Source organism: Hyaena hyaena, unplaced genomic scaffold (assembly GCF_003009895.1).
Source record: "Hyaena hyaena isolate Hyena2069 unplaced genomic scaffold, ASM300989v1 scaffold_29, whole genome shotgun sequence".
Classification (NCBI taxonomy): Eukaryota; Metazoa; Chordata; class Mammalia; order Carnivora; family Hyaenidae; genus Hyaena; species Hyaena hyaena.
The window spans coordinates 5,646,202-5,665,322 of NW_024080661.1; the positions used below are offsets into that span (position 1 = coordinate 5,646,202).

Consider the following 19,121-nt stretch of genomic DNA (forward strand, 5'->3'; position numbering starts at 1 on the left):
CCTACCATGGGGGATTCCAAGATACCTGCTTGATGTTATTGAGTGCAGAGGTGGGAAGAGATATTCAGGATGGGCTCTGGAAAGCCAGCATAAGTGAGCTTCTCCAGTGAGCCAGTGCATGAGAGCCATCTTGCCTGGGGACCCCAGGGAGGTTCCACCCCTCCTGGGCTGCCTCTCTGGCCCATAGGGGAAGACTGCTGGAATAGTGGCACTCATTCATGCTTAACAGCTTCCTGGGTGATCACCCTCTAGTTGGACTCCAAGTGGACCCTTATCTTTGCTGATCTCCCCTGCTGTGCTCCCCCAATGCCTTTGCAGTTCTCACTGGAGAACACTTCCTCTGTGACTCATTGGTTCAAGAAGCTCCAGGTCAGGCTCTAAACTTGTGCTTGGGGGAGCATCAGACTCTGAAGGGGTGATGCAGAGCTTTGAACGGATAATTTTGCCTAAATCTTATTCCACCAGAGTCACTCAAGCTCAAAATAAACAATTTGGTAGTCATCAAGTGCTGAGCTGATTTCTATATTCAAGCCTACCTAGCAAACGAGCAATAAATAGTAGAAAGCTATACATACTGCATAATCCTTTCCTATCCCACACTAGCCATGAATATTGCTCCTGTTGAGAAATCAGTGAAAATAGCTACTTGGCTTAAAAGAAAAAAAGAAAAAGACTTGCTTTCTCTTCAACTAAAAAAATTTTTTTCTGAATATTTCAGAGGAAAATGCAAATTAAGAAAAAAAATCTCTGCTCCCTAGAATGGGATGTGAGGCCTCTTTGTGATATGAAGGTAGGAGAAAATATATTTAGGCAGGTGAGATGCTGCCTGTTTGACAGGTTTCTATTGAATCTGACACACCATACTGTGTGGGTGTGTGTTTTCATTTCTTGGAGATCATGCACTTTCATCATATGATATCATATGTAAATATGTTTTGTATAGGGTCAGAGAATGTGGGTTTCCGGGCTAAGGGCCAGGAATGACTAATGGTATATTAAGTGTCACAACTAATGAATATCTTAGTAAAACATGAGAACAGGATCTGTTCAGGACATGAAGCAGGCAACACTAACATTAACAAAATGAAATGTCTTACTCAATAGATACTGGGTTTATTGTATGAAAAAAAAACCAAACAGATGCTAGGCTGAACCAGCTAGTCTTTTAAAATGTTTGATTTATCTTTTTAATGAAAATTGTATATAGTTAAGGGGTACAACACGGTGATTTGATATAGATAGATAGATAGACAGTGAAATGACTACCACAGTCAAACTAATATATCCATCTACTCAGACTTAGCATTTTCTTTTCATTGGTGAGAATACCTGAAATCCACTATCTTTGCAAATTTCTAGTATTCAATACGGCATCATGTTCTATATTAGATCTCTATCCTTATTCATCTTATATAATTACACACTGTGGGGACGGGGGTGCCTGGGTGGCTCAGTTGGTTGAGTGTCCAATTCTTGATTTTGGATCAGGTCATGACCTCACGGTTCATGAGATTGAGCCCTACGTCAGGCTCTGTGCTAAGGAGGCTTGGAATTCTCTCTCTCTGCTCTTTCCCCACTGCGTGAGCTTGTGTGCTCTTTATCTCTCTCTCTCAAAATAAATAAACATTTAAAAACAAACAAACAAACAAACAAACAAACAGGGGTGCCTGGATGGCTCAGCTGGCAGAGCAGCTGACCTTGGCTCATGTCATGATCTCACAGTCTGTGAGTTCAAGTTCTGTGTCAGGCTCTGTGCTGACAGCTCAGAGCTGGAGCCTGCTTGGGATTCTGTGTCTCCATCTCTCTTTTTCTCTCCCCTGCTCATGCTCTGTCTTTCTCTCTCTCTCACTCAAAAATAACCATTAAAAAATTAAAAATAAATAAATAAAAAATAAAAACAACCACACAAACAAAAAAACTACAACACTGGGGTGGGGAGGTGGGGAAATGGAAAGATGAAATGGCTACTCTTAACATTTTGTACAGTTTGGATTTTGCCCTAAAGAACAAGGGATTAGAATGCCTACATTCTAAAGTGATAAAAATATGAGATATTGGAAAGAAATGGATTGATGAGTTATTCTTAATCCTTCATGCAACATTAATAAAGTTGTTTCTGTAAGACATTAAATTTTCATAAGAAAAATTAGAAGTCTGATAGTTGCTCATATGTTCAATGGCTCATGATGCATAGATTCCCCAAATCATATAATTTACTCTAGTTTTCCAGTTTTAATGTAGTTCTTTTGTTTCAGAAAAGCAGAACTTTGAGAAGAAAATTTGTATTTTCTTAAGTCCTTCAAACAGAATCTGCTTCACTTTTTTCCCTGAAGTGATGGAGACATTATTATTTGTTTTTATTTTTAGACCAGTGATACCTGGTTTCTAAGCAACAATAGAGCCCTTTAACAGGACTCAAAGTCTCTGAAGTTCATGTAGGGAGAGCTTGGCTGGTTTATGTAGTCAAGTGAAAAGGCTTACCCGGAGTAGACTGGCCAATTTCAGAGTCTTCTTGGAGAGAATACACAACTAATATCAGATTTTTAATATCAAAATCCAGAACATCTTTTGGGTAGGCAACTTTTTCCTGTATTGCCCAGGTATTCTATCAAGGAGTTTTATCTCCTTGACTCTGATGTAGAGACTTGTTCTGGAATGCTTGGAAGATGAGGTAAGTGGGGAGAAGTCTGTGAAAATTAGGTCATGTCTTTCCCTTTTCTCCTGCTCTTCTCTCCCATTTTTAAGTGAATGGTAAGAGAGCTGAACTCCAAGAAGTGCATGCGAATAAGCCACTTTGCTATCTATTTTTGTTTTTGTTTTTTGTATTTAAATTTTTTTTTTTTACAAATAGTTTATTGTCAAATTAGTTTCCACATAACACCCAGTGCTCATCCCCACAAGTGCCCTCCTCCATGCCCATCCCTCCTCCCCCCGACATCCATCAGTCCTCAGTTTTTGTCAGCATTCAAGAGTCTCTCATGGTTTGCCTCTCTCCCTTTCCCCCACCATTTCCCCCCTTCTCCCGGTTGGTCCTCTGTTAAGTTCCTCCTAATCCTCCTATACGTGCACACATATGATATTTGTCCTTCTCTGCCTGACTTATTTCGCTCAGCATAACCCCCTCAAGGTCCATCCATGTTGCTACACATGGCCAGAATTCATTGTTTCTCATTGCCATGTAGTATTCCATGGTATAGATAAACCACATCTTCTTGATCCATTCATCTGTTGATGGACACTTAGGCTCTTTCCATGTTTTAGCTATTGTGGAGAGTGCTGCTATGAACATTGGGGTACATGTGCTCCTATGCCTCAGCATTTCTGTATCCCTTGGGTAAATTCCTAGCAGTGCTATTGCTGGGTCATAAGGGAGTTCTATTGTTAGTTTCCTGAGGAACCTCCACACTGTTTTCCAGAGGGGCTGTACCAGTTTACATTCCCACCAACAGTGTAGGAGGGTGCCCGTTTCTCCACATCCTCGCCAGCATCTAGAGTTCTCTGATTTGCTCATTTTAGCCACTCTGACTGGCGTGAGGTGGTATCTCAGTGTGGTTTTGATTTGTATTTCCCTGATGAGGAGGGATGCTGAGCATCGTTTCATGTGTCTGTTGGCCATCTGGATGTCCTCTTTGGAGAAGTGTCTGTTCATGTCTTCTGCCCATTTCTTCACTGGGTTGTTTGTTTTTCGGGCGTGTAGTTTGGTGAGTTCCTTATAGATTCTTGATATTAACCCTTTATCTGATATGTCATTTGCAACTAGATAGTTGGTTGCCTATTAATTTTCTGGGTTGTTTTTGCTATCTATTTTTGGAAGGACAGTTAATTTGTAAAATGCCCATTGGTTTCATCTGTGGAATCAAGTAACTAGTAAACTAAGGGGCTATCGTGTGGTTAACTCCTATGAAATTCCTGGAGGAAATGATTCCTTCTAGAAACTCATTGGCCTTTAAATTCATTAGGCATCTTGAGTTAATTCCCTTCATATTCTCTCATAAAAAATTGTGTTCAATCCTCAGATAACTGGAATTTTCTCTTATTTAAGTGGTGCTGCCCAAACCAGAGGATGGTCAGTCCTTCTAAAATGTGTGAATGGAGAGTCCCTATTCCACTCTGATGCAGAGGAGAGAAGGCACATGGGTCCCTCAGTCACCTGTTTCCAGCCAGGAGAAAGGAGGGAGGAAAGGAAAGGAGAACAGAGAAATGGAGCAAGAGAACAGGAGAAAGAAGATTGGGGAGGAGAGCAAGTCAGAGTGACATATAAGAGGAGTGTAAATGAGGAGAGAGAGAGAGAGAGAGACAGGGAGAGGGAGGGAGGGAGAGAGAGAGAGAGAGAGAAAGACCAAGAAGCAGAAAGGAAAGCAAAGTCTTTCCTAATATTCACCAAAGGAATAATGAGTGAGACAGAACTAGATATATTTATAAACTACTAAAGCCAACATCCAGGTGTTTCCTTCAAATGCTTGCCTAATGACTGCATTGATTTTCTGAGTGATGTCAAGAGGGACACATTACAGGCAACTGCCAAGACAGTGAGCAGTAATCCTGAGCCTCGCTCTAAGCTAGGCGACGGTGCACGACAGCCAGACACCAACCACAGAGCGCCTTAGCCCTGAGCCCGTTTCCAACTTCGAAGAAGGCATCAGTCTCTCGCATTTTGCTTATCTCTCATCACTCTTCAGCACTGCACACTGAAACCTTCCACTGTCTGCAAAACGCTCTGCTCTGAGCATAAACACAATTACCTTGGCCTAGTTTTCTTTATCTTTAATCAAAGTCCTTTCTTGGAACATTCATTTTGCCCTGGCTCCTTCATCCTAGCTATTCAGAGCAATATATCCCAAAGGAGGAAGAGTCCTCTATCCAAAACTTCGAGGAGTAATTTTGATAGAGGATGAGAAAGATGAGAAGGCAGATTTCTTCCAAACCAACACTGGGGCTTTAAAAGGAGCTTTCCTTTGAGAGGGTGTACATCCTAGTTAATCCTCATTTCAGGGGTCAGCCTCAAACAAACATATTCCGTGTGCCCGGCTAACCATTGTTCATACAGTTGCCAGATTAGGGGAAGGGGATTCCAGGCCAGGTGGAGGCTCCCCTCTGATGCTGGAGCTTTTCTACAATAGCCAGTGGACTTCAGGGCCTGCCACAACTATTTTTGTGTTGGGGTTCTCAGTGAGTGACAGGAAGGTCATTCACCCTTTACACTTTGAAATAAAATCTGATCTAAGCCATTTCCAGACACCAGCACTAGTTCTCTGTGTTTGAGGCTGCACAGGACAGGTACAGTTAGAAGGTACCTGTAATTTACCTTAAAACATTGTCCTTAGAGACAGAGAGAGAGAGAGAGAGAGAGAGAGAGAGAGAGAGAGAGAACTGAACAGAGAACATACAGAATGTCTGACTCTTCTCATCAGTTTTTTGTTTGTCTCTGTCCACACTTTGTCAACATTTTCCCATTAGTTATTCTAACCATCAGCACTGAGGGATCTGACTGTAATATCCCAGATAGTGTCTTCTCACTGAAGGTTGTTCTAGGACAGTGATCTCACTTATCATGGAGTAGTACCTTATGTACTATGTAATTAGGTTGAATTTGTCTCCTGGCATCTTCCCCATGCTATTTCCTCATGCCGCACACATTATCCAGTAACTTCCTCTACCATTTTGCATGTAATGACTGTACAACAAACACAGCCCAGCCTGAATTTGCGCAGCTATTTATAAACATATGCCTGAGAGGAGAGCTTTACCTTTATGCCTACCAAGTTTCAAACTTTTGGATAGGGGGCGCTGGCAAGGTGGTTTGGGATGTTTGGTTTGCCATTCACTTCATCTCCCAGCATCTTATGTTACCGATTCTGAAGTGAATATGAGGGGTGCCTGGGTGGCTCATTCGGTTAAGTGTTTGACTTCACCTCAGGTCATGATCTCACTGTCTGTGAGTTCAAGCCCTGTGTTGACAGCTCAGAGCCTGGAGCCTGCTTTGGATTCTGTGTCTCTCCCTCCCCTGCTCATGCTTTGCCTCTCTCTGTTTCTCAAAAATAAATAAATGTTAAAAAAAATTAAAAATAATAAAGTGAATACGAGTTTCTTTGACAGAGAAACCCAAGTGGGAGTTAAGTTGCATTTTCTCACTAACAGCCACAACATCTCTAATTGCCGCTGCTATGGTCTGAATGCTGGTGTCCCCCTAAAGTTCATATGTTCAAATCCTAATCCCTAAAGTAATGGTATTAAGAGGCAGGGCATTTGGAAGGTGATTAGCTTATAAGGTCAGAGCCCTTGTGATCAGGATTGGCCACTATAAAAGAGGTCCCAAGGAGCTCCCTGGCCCCTTGGAGCATGTGAGGACTCAGCGAGAAGGTGCCAGCTGTGAACCAGAAAGTGAGCCCTCGCCAGCATGCGACCTTGCCGGTGCCTTGATCTTGGACTTCCCCCGAGCCTCCAACACTGTGAGAATAAATTTCCATTCTTTAGAAGCCAGCCAGTCAGTGACAGTTTGTTACAGCAGCCCAAATGGACGAAGACAGTAGCTAACAATTTGTGGTGTATCTCCTCTGCCAGCTACTGGCCCGAGAACTTGCTTATAACCTGCCTAATAGGTGTACTCCCCTCCATCCCAGTCCTGCAGGAGGGGTACTGTTACAACCTCTCTTTTCCTAAAGGGAACTAAAGCTCCAAGAGGTTAGGCTTCTCCTCTCTAGGTGGTTGGTGATAAAACTAGAATCCAAACCCAAAGCAGACATCTGTGGACATCTGCCCTCCCAAACAAAAGTCTACATTGTCTTATTTTTTTTTAAGTTTATTTATTTTTGAGAGAGAGGGAGAGAGAGAGAGAGAGAAAGAGAATGAATCCCAAGCAGGCTCCTTGCTGTCAGCATGGAGCCTGTCTCAGGACTTGAACTCACAAACCGTGAAATCATGACCTGAGCCAAAATCAAGAGTTTGGATGCCTAACCGGCTAAGCCACCCAGGTGCCCCAAAGTCAACATTGTCTTAATTTCGTTGCTTCCTCTAAGTCTAACTTTAAAAGATTTTCTCACTCTGCAATCCTAAACTCATTCTAGCCCTTATTGTCCCTGAAACCATTTCCATGGGTTCCTCCCACTTTTGTCCCCCATCTGTGGCTATAAGCCCTTTCTCTCCATCTTTTACAAGTCATTTAAACACATTACTTTTGGCAAAACTCCCTGAGCCACCAAACCTGTATCTTTAGCTCCTACCACTTCCTTTATTTGGTATCATCACTTGTAATTGTGTTACCATAGTTTTATTTTTAAGAGCTTCTCAATCCGCTAGAGTTACGTTCTGTGAAGCAAAGAGATCACATCCATTCTAATTATGATATTTCAAGAATCCCCTTTTGAAGGCTTAGGATCCATGTCTGACAACACTTATTAGCATTTTTTTTTTTGTTAGCTACCGTATTTTCTGAGATAATACATCCACTCTCCTCTAGAATTTTAGTGTCCATTATATACCACCAAGTTGCTTTATTTTTTATTAAAAAATTTTTTTTAATGTTTTTTATTTATTTCTAGGAGAGAGAGAGAGAGACAGTGTGAGCAAGGGAGGGTCAGAGAGAGAGGGAGTCACAGACTCTGAAACAGGCTCCAGGCTCTGAGCTGGCAGTCAGCACAGAGCCCGATGCGGGGTACAAACCCACGAACCACGAGATCATGACCCAAGCGAAAGTCGGACGCTTAACCGACTAAGCCACCCAGGCGCCCCACCGCCAAGCTGCTTTAGATCCAAATAAAGAGACCCTTAATTGCTTCCTTCTGAGAAAGGATATTATCAATATGGTAAGTCAAGAAATTTATCAAACCATAAAATACAAATGAGTAAGAATTACATTCACTTCTTCATCAGCTCTTACAGATCTGCTCTATCCCACAAGCCTACATAAAATTATATGTATCATTTCCACACCAGAGCTTCAGTATAAAAAGACCCATGGTACTTAAAGATAGCTAATGAGTTCCAAATGGGAAGGAATGCTTACCTATGAAAGTTTAGTATCAGTTATCCAATAAAAACCAGCACCACTGTAACATATTTAGATGGCAAAATGGATCTATCCTTACATTTCTGTAATCTTTCACATGTGCAGCCAGAACATCTAACATTTAAAGACCCTTCTGCAAACAGTATTTCATTCTACCTATCTTTCCATGCTAGCTCACATTCTAGCACCTCCATAAAGCCTGGTTTGGCCAACCCAACTTCTTACCACCATTAAATATTAATGTCAAAATGATTAATTTGCTAATTAATCATTTCACTGCTTCCTTAGTATCTCTTCCACTATTATCTCAAATAGTTATTTAAATCAGTTACTATGATTTAACTTCTGTATATCTATATTTTCTCCCCTAATATATCTCAAAGTCCTTGAAGGAACATAAATGCCTCACTCATAAAAGGTTTCTTAGCATAGCAAATGTAGACATGCCATGAACTGCAATGATTAATTGTGGTCAACTATATTTTGCTATCAGGTTCATGGGGAAATTTAAAAATAGAGAAGTGATAAGTTTTTAGGCACCAAACCAATTCACAGTCATTATTTTTCTCAACATATTTCAGGAAAAGTATTATCACTGAAAATTAGTTTCTAGTGACATATTCTGTTGACAGCAAGGTTACTCTTCATCATGGGATTTCTTTGTATTTCCCCCCCTTGAGTCAAAGCAACTTTAACTACTTCCACATAAACCGTTTGTTTGGCAATCAAAGATAATCTTGGTTCAGTTCAAATCAACCAGCACCATCACAGATAACCCCATGGATATAAAATGAAAATATAAAAGCACAATTTATCATGAGGAGCCCTTAATCTAAGACGGGGAGACAAGGCAAGTAAAACTAATATACCATAGGTCAAGGTTCAGGTCCTAAAAGAAATATAAGGAAATTACATAAGAAGCCAAATGAAGAGAGATTTCATCATCCACTAAAGAGATCAAGAGGAGCATCGTGGAGGAGGTAGCATTGGTGCAACAGAGGTTGAATGATAAGAAGGTAGGGATGGGGATTGCTAAGGTGCAGAGGTACATCACGTGAAGGGTTATGTTGTGTCCTAAGCACAGGGAAGGGGAGATACAGTCAATCAAAAAAAAAAAAAAAGTATTACAATCTCACTGGGAACAAAAAGTAGATATAACATGTAAGAGGAATAAGGCTCTGGAGGGGAGATTTGGGGCCATCCTACAAGGACTGTGAATGCCAAGCCGAGACCTAATTTTATAGGTAATGATGAGTTTTATTACCTCATATTCATTTGACGGGAAATGTGGAAATAGTCACATAGATAAAATGTATAGCCTTGTGTTGCATGTTACCTGTTTGCTCCTCCAAATCTACCTTCACCTCTCTCTGTGGCCTGGAGGATGGCTTATGCAGACTGAGTCAACAGTTTTGTCTTGGTCTCTGACTTCTTCCTAGAGGGAGCCTGGCATAAGTGGGGGTGGGGAGAAGTGCATCTGGGATGTTTAGTCCTCAGATCCATCCCACTGGATGGCATGAGCTGGCAATTAACCTCATCTTACATTCTGGGTCATCTTACCTTCTGGAAATTAGAAATGAAAAATCAGTTTTGCTGGGCTAAAATCCAGGTTTTAGCAGGGAGTCTGGAGACTCCAGGGAAGAATCTGTTTCTTTGCCCTTTTCTAGCCTCTAGGGGCTGCCTGGGTTCTTTGGCTCATGGCAACACATCATTCTGACCTCTGCTTCCTTTGTCACATCCCCTTCTGTGCCTTGGATTCTCCTGCCTCTGTCTTTTCCTCATAAGAACCCTGTGATTCCAATAGGTCTATCTGGATAATATCAGACGATCTTCCTGTTTTAAGATGCTTAACTTAATCACACCTTCAAGATACCTTGTGCCATATAAGATAACATATTTACAAGTTCTGGGGGTTAGGAGATGCATATCTTTAGGAGAGAGCATTATTCCATCTACCATATTTGTGAACTGTGAGTATATTTTTGCCTAAAATGAAAGGATAAGTTAAAAAAAAGCACCACAGGTGTTTTTCAGATTATTAAATTAATGCAAGCTTGTCAGAGAAAATCTAGAAGTTCTCGGAAAGTAGAAAGAAAACAATATTACATTTAATCCTGGTCTCTTTTCTATGCGTAGCATGGGTACGTATTAAATGAAACTGGGATCATTAAGTGAATGACTTAAATGCTACCTTTTATATTTAACGTATCATGAGTAATTCCCATGTCACTAACTACTGAGATATCCTTTTTATCAAAAGAGCTAAAAGATGAGGAAGGATGCCAAAACTGAATTTTCGTTAAAATGGCAGGACCAGCAAGTGATTTTAGACTCAGTTTTAATATGTGGCTTCTTCTTTTACTACAATCAACATCTCTTCCATGAATGCGAACCTCACCTCTTAATCCAGAAACCCTCCAGCACTTACCTGTATCAGAGAACACTCCAGGCAAATATCTAGAGGAATTGATGCACCCCAAAATGATCAAGCCAAGTGCTCATATTCTGCTGTGCAATAACATTCACACTTCACATTGTTGTACGCAAATTACCAAGAAGCTGACTTATGTGAATACTACATGAAAATTAATACATAAACACATATTGTACACTCACTTTGGTGTGAGGAAAAAGGCCATATGTGAATCTGTACATGCCCATTGACTACCAAGGGTGCCCATCTTTAAAATAGTCAATCAGGCTTGCATTGAGCTCAAAATACATCATAATCCAATTTCCTACATATAGGGTTTTAAATGATCTGAGATCTGATGCAAGAATTATCTCCACCCACCCACTCTGTAGCTTTATCTAGAATAAGCTCCAAGATGAAAAAAACACTGTTTAGACTATTGGGAGTTAAGTTGAATGGGGTCAAGGGTGGTAGATTGATTCCAAGGTAAAACTGTTATGTCCATATGCAACCTAACCTTACATGAGTATTATCTGAAAAGCACAGTTATTTACAATTTTGCCCATAAGAATCCTATGTGTCAAATACAAACAATTGGGTAACAAATATTCTCCTTCAAGGAAAAAAACCCACCAAACATTGCTTAAGAATTACCATTGAAAATAAGCAACCTAAAGAGCAAAAGAAATATAACTGTTGAAGTATAATGAATATACTCCGTTACATCCAAGACATCATATGTATTGACTGTCATCTAACTATTATTATTGTTTGTATTCTTGAAAATTTCAGCCCTTGTTCATGCAAAGATAAGCCTTAATTCATCATCTAAGCCCTATATAGGTCAAATACATGAAAAAAACAAATGCAGTAACACAAGTCAGAGATTGTAGCAAGGGTACTTCATGTGCTTATGCATAAGGTACACTTAAACAGGAGCAAGAATAATGCTCATGGATAAAAATGTGACATAAAACACATAATGACTGGGATGCATTTAACATGCTGATACCCACTTGATCTCAGACTTCAAAATGTGGCACCTTGCCCAAATTCTACAAAACCTCCCAGTCTTATGGGGTGCTTTTTAAACCTTTTGAGTTGGATACATATTCCTTCAAGGCAAAACTAAATTCACAGCAGTGATTTGAATACTCACTTCCAAAATAAGTCTCCAACTCATTAAACACCACCTTTAAAAATCTTGCAAACATGATTTAGCTATTTTCTATCAAGTTTAGACATTTCATTACCAGTTGGTCTTACTACTATCACTACTTTATTTTCCACCTTTTGCTAAAATGCAAAGGAAACCATCAGGCAGTTCTCAGCTCTTCAAACAGCTGACAACACAAATCGTGCCAGATATAAATATTTACATTGTCAAAAGTAAATGTTTCCAAAATTCCAAACTCCAGTGCTTTTGAAAATTGATTTGGATCAGGTACACTTTACTGAATTGGAAATATAAAAAAATATATCACTATCAACAACAACAAAAATATCAAACTGAAACATATGAGTGTTTTTTAACACTAGGCTATCCCTCCCTATCTTCTTTCCCCATACATTTTAGGGAACAGTCTTGAATTAGTTGTTTTTTTCTTTCACATCAATATTTCCCTCTAAAATGGGCTGATGGAAAGTGAGAATTATGCATCCACTCCTGTGTTAGCTCACCACCTTTCCCATCCCATGCCCAGTGTTTTCTTGACCTAACAATGCTTCATTCTGTAACTCAGGAAAAAGATCCAGTTCCTTAACACAGTCTCTAGATCTTGCCTCCATCTTCCTTTTCCATCTGTGCCTCCTGCTTCCACCTCTATGATCCCCGGGCTTCAGTCTTGCTTGCCATCTTTCAGTTGATTTCTGGAATTCAGGTCCCACCTTTCGTTCTGAATTTTTACTGCTTCTCCCTTTGTCCAGGACACGATTATTCCCTCTATCATCCTTCCCAAGAAGGAAGGAATGACTGGATACTCAAAGCTTCAACTTGCCCTTTTTGAAACTGGTCAGTGGACCTACCCATGTTCATGACTTGAATAAAAGAGGGTATGTAGAACCCATGTGAAGTTCCCTTTAGAGTTTGTAAAAATAAAACTTCAAAAGGAGCAATAAATTGGATAGGTTAATTTCTATGGAATCAGAGCAATAAACTACATGACCTACATAGGACTTTTCTATAAAAATTCTTCTCAAGTCCTATTTAAAATAGCACACAGATACTACATAGAGAAATAGTCTCAATCATGTGCAGTGTCTTTTAAAACCCACTCTGTGACTGGAGTCAAAGCCACTAACAACTCTTAGATAAGTCATTCAAATTCGGGTTTGTTTGTTTCTTTGTTTTTTGGTGACAGCTATATAATAGGAAAGAACACATTCCAATATATCAGAAGGGGCAAAAAAATTCTTATAGACTCCTTGGCAAATAAGGTAAACAGGCTGCATAAATAGGGAACAGAGTCCAAGAAATGCAAACCCTGGAGAATCAGCTGCCAGCAGTCACAAAAGTTGTCCATAATTTTAATCCCAATTTCTTGGACACAAATGATTTTCCATTCCTCTTGAGTTCGCAATAACTAAATCACCTTCAAACACAATTTTCTGTGTGTGTGTTTTTCCACTTTAAACAGTCCACTCAACAGTAAAAGGTAGCCAAAAAGAAATTAGCCCACAAGAGAAATGCTAGAACCCAGTGACGAGAAGACCCCATGGGTGTCATGCCCTTCCACAAATTAAGGCGGAACACATCATAGGTGTGTGTGTGAGGGAGAAGGGACGGTGGTGTGAGAATGACAAAGCACAGCTCAGCATTCCTGTGCAGAAGCTAGGATTCTTAGCCAACAAGATGCCCCTAGGAAGATTAATTATTGATTTTCTTATAAATCATCTAAGATGATTTTTGTTTGTTTTTCCTTCCAAGATGATAAATGCCTGAGTTTTACTTTTGTTAAAAAAATTATGCTGTCACTTTGTTGAAGTTAAAAGAAGTCCCAGTAAAGAGGTTTCTGAGAGGAGGGATTTTCCCAGTGTGATATGCTTGGGAAGGAACACTGCTTTCTGACCTTCATGAGGTACCAAAGGATGGGGCCTCTGGCAACCTCCAGGGGGTACAAAGTAATTAGAAGCATGACCAGCTAGGGAGAGAAAGCACAATTTAGACATAATTATATGTGTTGGCAGTAAGCCCAAGTTCTGTGATTCTACTTCTAGGTGGAAAGGCAAACTCATCACAGAGAAGGAGACCTGGAAGATGAGCTTTCAGAATCAGCTTCTCTCAGCGTCCTCAGCTTCACAACAGAAGCAACATGGCTGCTTACCTTCCTGCCCCCCGTATTGATACGAAGGGGCGTCAGAAAGGGGTCGAAGATCATGTGACTGGTCTCTATGTTGACTGGCGATTGCCGTTTCCCCACAGAGCAAAGATTCCAAGCTGAGTTCACCAATCCCCAGAAAGAAGGAACTAGAAACAAACAAACAAATAATTGTAGGATTAGGCCAGGTGGAAGGTTTCAGAAAGAATGCAAAAGGACCATGGCACAAAAGTGGTGACATCAGAGAGAGCCACCTAATGTTTTCCACCCATAGAGACCCTTGGGTGTTACTATGGTATTTTTCTGGCCTGGATCTTGGTCAATTTCTCTGAGGTCTACTTTCAAATTTTCTTGTGTCAGACCCATTCATCTTGTGGCCTCTTTGATGAGTATAGTTGGCATTAGCACCTTAATGGGAAGATAGCATAGTCCACCCACATCATCTTTTCATGTTGAGGTACACTAGATTTTTAGTAATTCCTGAGCTGATGCTCAGTTTTTCTATGTAGCAGGGATGATACAGGAATCAACCTTGTTCTATATAGTAGGTACTTAAAGCTTTTCAAAGAAAGTAGCATTCGACATATGCAAGGTATTACATATTCTGTGGGTTGTCAACACCAAACTGAGGGAGTGAATTACTTTTATGACCTCCAATCAATGCCAGACAGGAGCTTGGCAGCATAACTTTGTCTTTGTTTAGTCCAGCACTGTGTCACTAACCTAATGTACCAACAGCTCAAGAACGCCTTCACTTGATAGGAAGAGAAAAATGACTTGGAGTACTGAGTCCAAATATCCAAAGGGGAAATGTCTACTCATCTTCAGTGTCACATTAAAACACTGATGGAAATAAATTTCTATGGCATTTTCCAGTTACTGTCTTCTCTTTAAGAAAGTCAGCAGAGCAGTGGGGAGCCAGTTATTAATTTCATTTCAAGGAAGATCACAGACTATATCTTCAGCCTTTTCCTGCCCAACCCCCCACCCCCAACTCAGTATTTCCAGTGAGGCTCTGGATCCATCTCTACATGGCTCTGAGATTATAGGGTCATCATTCACTCATCCACCCACAGCATCATCAACACTACAGTAAGTACCTGGTCCATGCCCAGCCCTGGGTTAGGCTGAATTTAGAGGAAGGGTTATATATAGGAACAATTATCACACTGTGTTAAGGGGGGTTTGCAGGATGAGGCCAGTGGGTTACGATTCTCTAGGTCAGGGCAGTGAACTCTGAAGCAGCAGAAGTGGAATTCAGGAGTGAATCCTAGAGACGATGAACCTAACAACCAAGTCACGACCCTCTCAGATGCGCCTGTCCTCTCAGGAACTCAAGTTTAACTCAGCCTTTAATTTACAGTAGCCATCATTCCTTCTCATGTCACAGATGGAGAAAATTGAGGCAAGAGAGGAGTATGGCAAATACTTGCCAAAGATATCTATAAGAGACCCGTAATTCAGGAGAAGAATTGGGCTGGATGGTACGTCTAGTACCACCAAAATCCAAAATTCTACAAACCCTTTTATTGTTATAGGCCACTGCTGGGCAGAAGTGGGTGGGAAACCAAAACAAGTTCCTCACATTCTTAGAAGAATGTCTCAACACCAAAACAAAGTGGGCTTCCTTGTGAAATAAGGCAAGTATCTAATTTGGCTTAACCCATGGCAATGAGTCTATCTGGCGGTTCCATTGCCTTTAGTTTAAAGAGCTTGAGATGGTTTTCCAGCTGTAACTGATTTTCAAAATAGCAGCCATGGCCAGAGTAATAGAGGGAGAAAGAAAAGGAGATGGAGTAGAAAGAAGAGTCTGTACGTGCGTTCCTTGGCACTTACATTTCCCCTTATTATTTAAGTTCTGTTATCACTGCAAGTCACTTAACATCTTAGAAAGTACCATGCCCTACCCAAATTACAATATTTAAGGAAGCTTTTGTATTAAACATGTATTTGAGAAAATATAAACAGAAGTCTTCTCTAAACTGCTATTTTTAAATCACTGACAATCCACAATCCTATATTTATTCCTCAATCGTTTCTAGTTTGTCATGAAAATGAAGCCTCCCTCAGTGCCTGTTCCCACCCATCTTTGTCAGTAATGCACATCAACGTGGAAGATGTGGGAATTCCAGGGATACAGCCATGGCACTGCCACAGATCAGTTGTGTGACTTTAGATAAGTCATTTATCCCTTGGGCTTTGTTGGTCTCTACAGTCTGTATGGTAGGCTGAATAATGGCACTCCTTCAAAGATGTCCACATCCTAATATGTTACCTTTCACAGTAAATGGTGCAGTATAGAAATTATTAAGTTAAGGGTATTGAGATTATTATCCTTGATTGTCTGGGTGGGCCCAATGTAATCATAAGGATCTTTTTTAAGAGAGAGGGGTAGGAGGGTTAAAGACTTAGAGAAAAGCTCTAGGGATGGAAAGAGAGAGGATAGAAGATACTGGCATTGAAGATGGAGGAAGGGGACAGAAGCCAAAGTGACTTCCAGAAGTTGGAACTAGTGAAGCAATAGTTTCTCCCCCAGTGCCTCCAGAAGGAACCATCAGCATACTGGCCCTGGTTTTAACGTCATAAGACACATTTTGGGTTCCCTCACCCCATGAACTGTAAGATGGTAAGTTTGTGTCGTGTTAAATGACTAAGTTGTGATTACTTGTTATAGCCACAACAGGAAATGAATACAGCTCCCTTTTATCTTTAAAACTCTATGAGAACAGAGGCTCTTGGACAAGCAGGCCACCTTTGATGTGTGGGGGGCTCAGCTGCACAATAAATGTAGTTACAGCTAGCGCGTACTGCATTTCATCTATTCCCATGAAAATCATTAACAAAAATAATTCCAAGCCTATAAATGGGCTGCAAGACTGCTAATATATGGCAGCACGGGTGGGCAGATGCTGCTCTGCCTTCCTAACAAGCCTCCCAGCCCAAAAGCACCCCCACAAAAAAAACACAACAAAAACTTTATGCGAACATCTGCCTTTGCTTTTATTGGGCATGGCATTCTTTATGACAAACAGTTCCAGGGTTTTATATTCCCACTTCACTATCAAGGCCTATGTGTCTGCTTCTAACCACCTGCTTAGATAACTGAGGGATGGCTGGGAGGCGCTCGCCCCTGCTCCACTCCTGAAGGGGTATCTGCGTCTGTTCACCACTGCACTGCTCACTTGAAATCTGCTATGAATTCATTGTCTTTCAGAAATAGAAGCCACCTTAGAGATCATCGGGCCTAAACACATACATGAAATTAAGGACTGAACAGCAGAGGATGAAGTCCTCAACCGGAGGCCATGCAGCCCAAGGAGAGGCAGGGAGAACAGAATAAGGACCAGTGTCTGGGTCTTAAGATTCCTAGTGCTTCTCCACCTCTGCTGCTTGAAATCCCTTCCTTCCCAGCAGGTTCCACATGAGGACAGATTACTGCAGCCAGGGAGTTTCAGAGTTAATTGTTGCCATGGCCAACTGTAAGACTTTACTACTCTTTCTCTTTTGGTAAATCAAAAGTAACATCAGTGCCCATTTTCTAGTTAAAATAAATTTCAAGGGCCAAGGTTCAAACTGCTTTGAATATCAACTATCCCAAATAAGATTAGGATTTTTAAAAAGTTATGTAGGGGAGTGCCTGGGTGGCTCAGTTGGTTAAGCGTCTGACTTTAGCTCCGGTCATGATCTCATGATTCATGAGTTTGAGCCCCACGTTGGGCTCTCTACTGTCAGCACAGAGCCCACTTCGGATCCTCTGTCCCCCTCTGTCTCTGCCATGCTCTCTCTCTCAAAAATAAATAAACGTTAAAAAATAAAGTCATACAATTATGACTATTAGAAAAAAAAGGGGGGTACCTGGGTGGCCAGTTGGTTGAGCGTCCGGCTTCAGCTCAGGTCATGATCTCATGGTTTGTGAGTTCGAGCCCCATGTCAGGCTCTGTGCTGACAAACAGCTCAGAGCCTGGAGCCTGCTTCAAATTCTCTATCTCCCTCTATCTCTGCCCCTCCTCTGCTAATGTCCTGTCTTTCAAAACTAAATAAACGTTAAAAAATTTTTTAAAAAAGGCTTTAATCCAGGCAAGAGAGGATGTGCTTCGGTCTCATCTGCAGGGCCCCGAGGAGATCTAATGGGGATGACTGCTCAGAAGAGAGGCTCCAGGGATTGTGTCCTGGGCCCAGCTGGACTGGGCCAGGTTCTATGGTCCAATGAAAGAAGCCAATGCTCTTAGAATCAGTGTTCAGTGTTGGGGGCAATAATAAAGGTGTTGAAACCAGTCTAGGGAACTCAGGTACCAAAAGGATCCAACTCAGATGTCTACAAATGTGGTGTAATCTAGGTCCTAGGGAAATGTGTTAGGGGGAAAGCTCTGAAGACAGGGGTGGGGGGGCATGGAGACCCCATGTTTACTGGGGCATGAGAGCGAGCCAGCACACTTTACCTGCAGAGCAAGGCTGGACATGTGAACTAAGGCTTCAAGATTTAGAGTTAGAAACTGTCCCTCTGGATTTGTGCAGACCATTATCCCCAGAATCCTGACACTTAACTGTCCTCTAGGTTATTGATCCTTCGGGTTGATAAACACCCCACCGTCACCCTGGGGAGCAGAGGCAGCATTACAGGAGGCTGTGGCACTGCCCCTACTTTGAAAGTTAGAGAATCGCTGTAGAACTATTTTTCTCTTAGTTTCCATGACTGTCTCAGTGAATCAAATTTGTAGACTTTCTATCATATTTTAAAAGCTCAGTTATTACGGCTTATTGGCTAATGCTGTATCTTTTTCTAGCTTGACTGTACAACTTATTAAGAAGAAAATGTAAATGTATATAAAGTAAAACTGAGTGAGAATCACTCTAACCAATTAATGGACAAGAGGTCTGAAATTGTTTGAATGGCATCATCCCTGCCATCCTTTTCACACAATCTTCTAATTTACATATAAACTAGAACACACAACGGACCTGGATGTTTTTGCAAATTAATTTTTGCAGAGCCCAAACAATGGCACTTAACTGTAGCATCATGACGATGGGTTATTTTGCCAAAACATTTCCCCATGGCAATGCTGTATTGTTACCATAAACTACAAATCCCAAGCAGTCTCTTGGCTCAGGGTCCAGCGAGCTATGAAAGACCGGGATTTCAGCTGCTTAAAACATGAGCCTTGGAAAACCCAAAGCAAAACCTATCAGCTGCTCGTTCAAAACCAGTGAACCAAAAAAGCCCTGGCTTAGTTTATTAACACATCATGGTAACCCTCATACAAACATGAAAAAGTTCTCACCAAAATAAGAAACAGATCAGGAGAGCAAGAAACCAGAGGAATCAGATATTGAGAGTTAAAATTTGCCCTGGGACATTTTTTTTTTTTTAATCCTAGAGAAGATA

At 41.0% G+C, this 19,121-nt stretch overlaps 1 protein-coding gene across 1 annotated transcript in view; it reads right to left on the reverse strand.

Annotated features, from left to right (window-relative positions):
* Positions 1 to 19,121, reverse strand: part of CA10 (carbonic anhydrase 10) — a 488,817-nt gene that overhangs the window by 270,958 nt on the left and 198,738 nt on the right. The window contains exon 4 of the mRNA XM_039227861.1: positions 13,742 to 13,884. Within this exon, the coding sequence (XP_039083792.1) occupies positions 13,742 to 13,884 (143 nt within the window). The remainder of the gene's footprint in view (positions 1 to 13,741; positions 13,885 to 19,121) is intronic.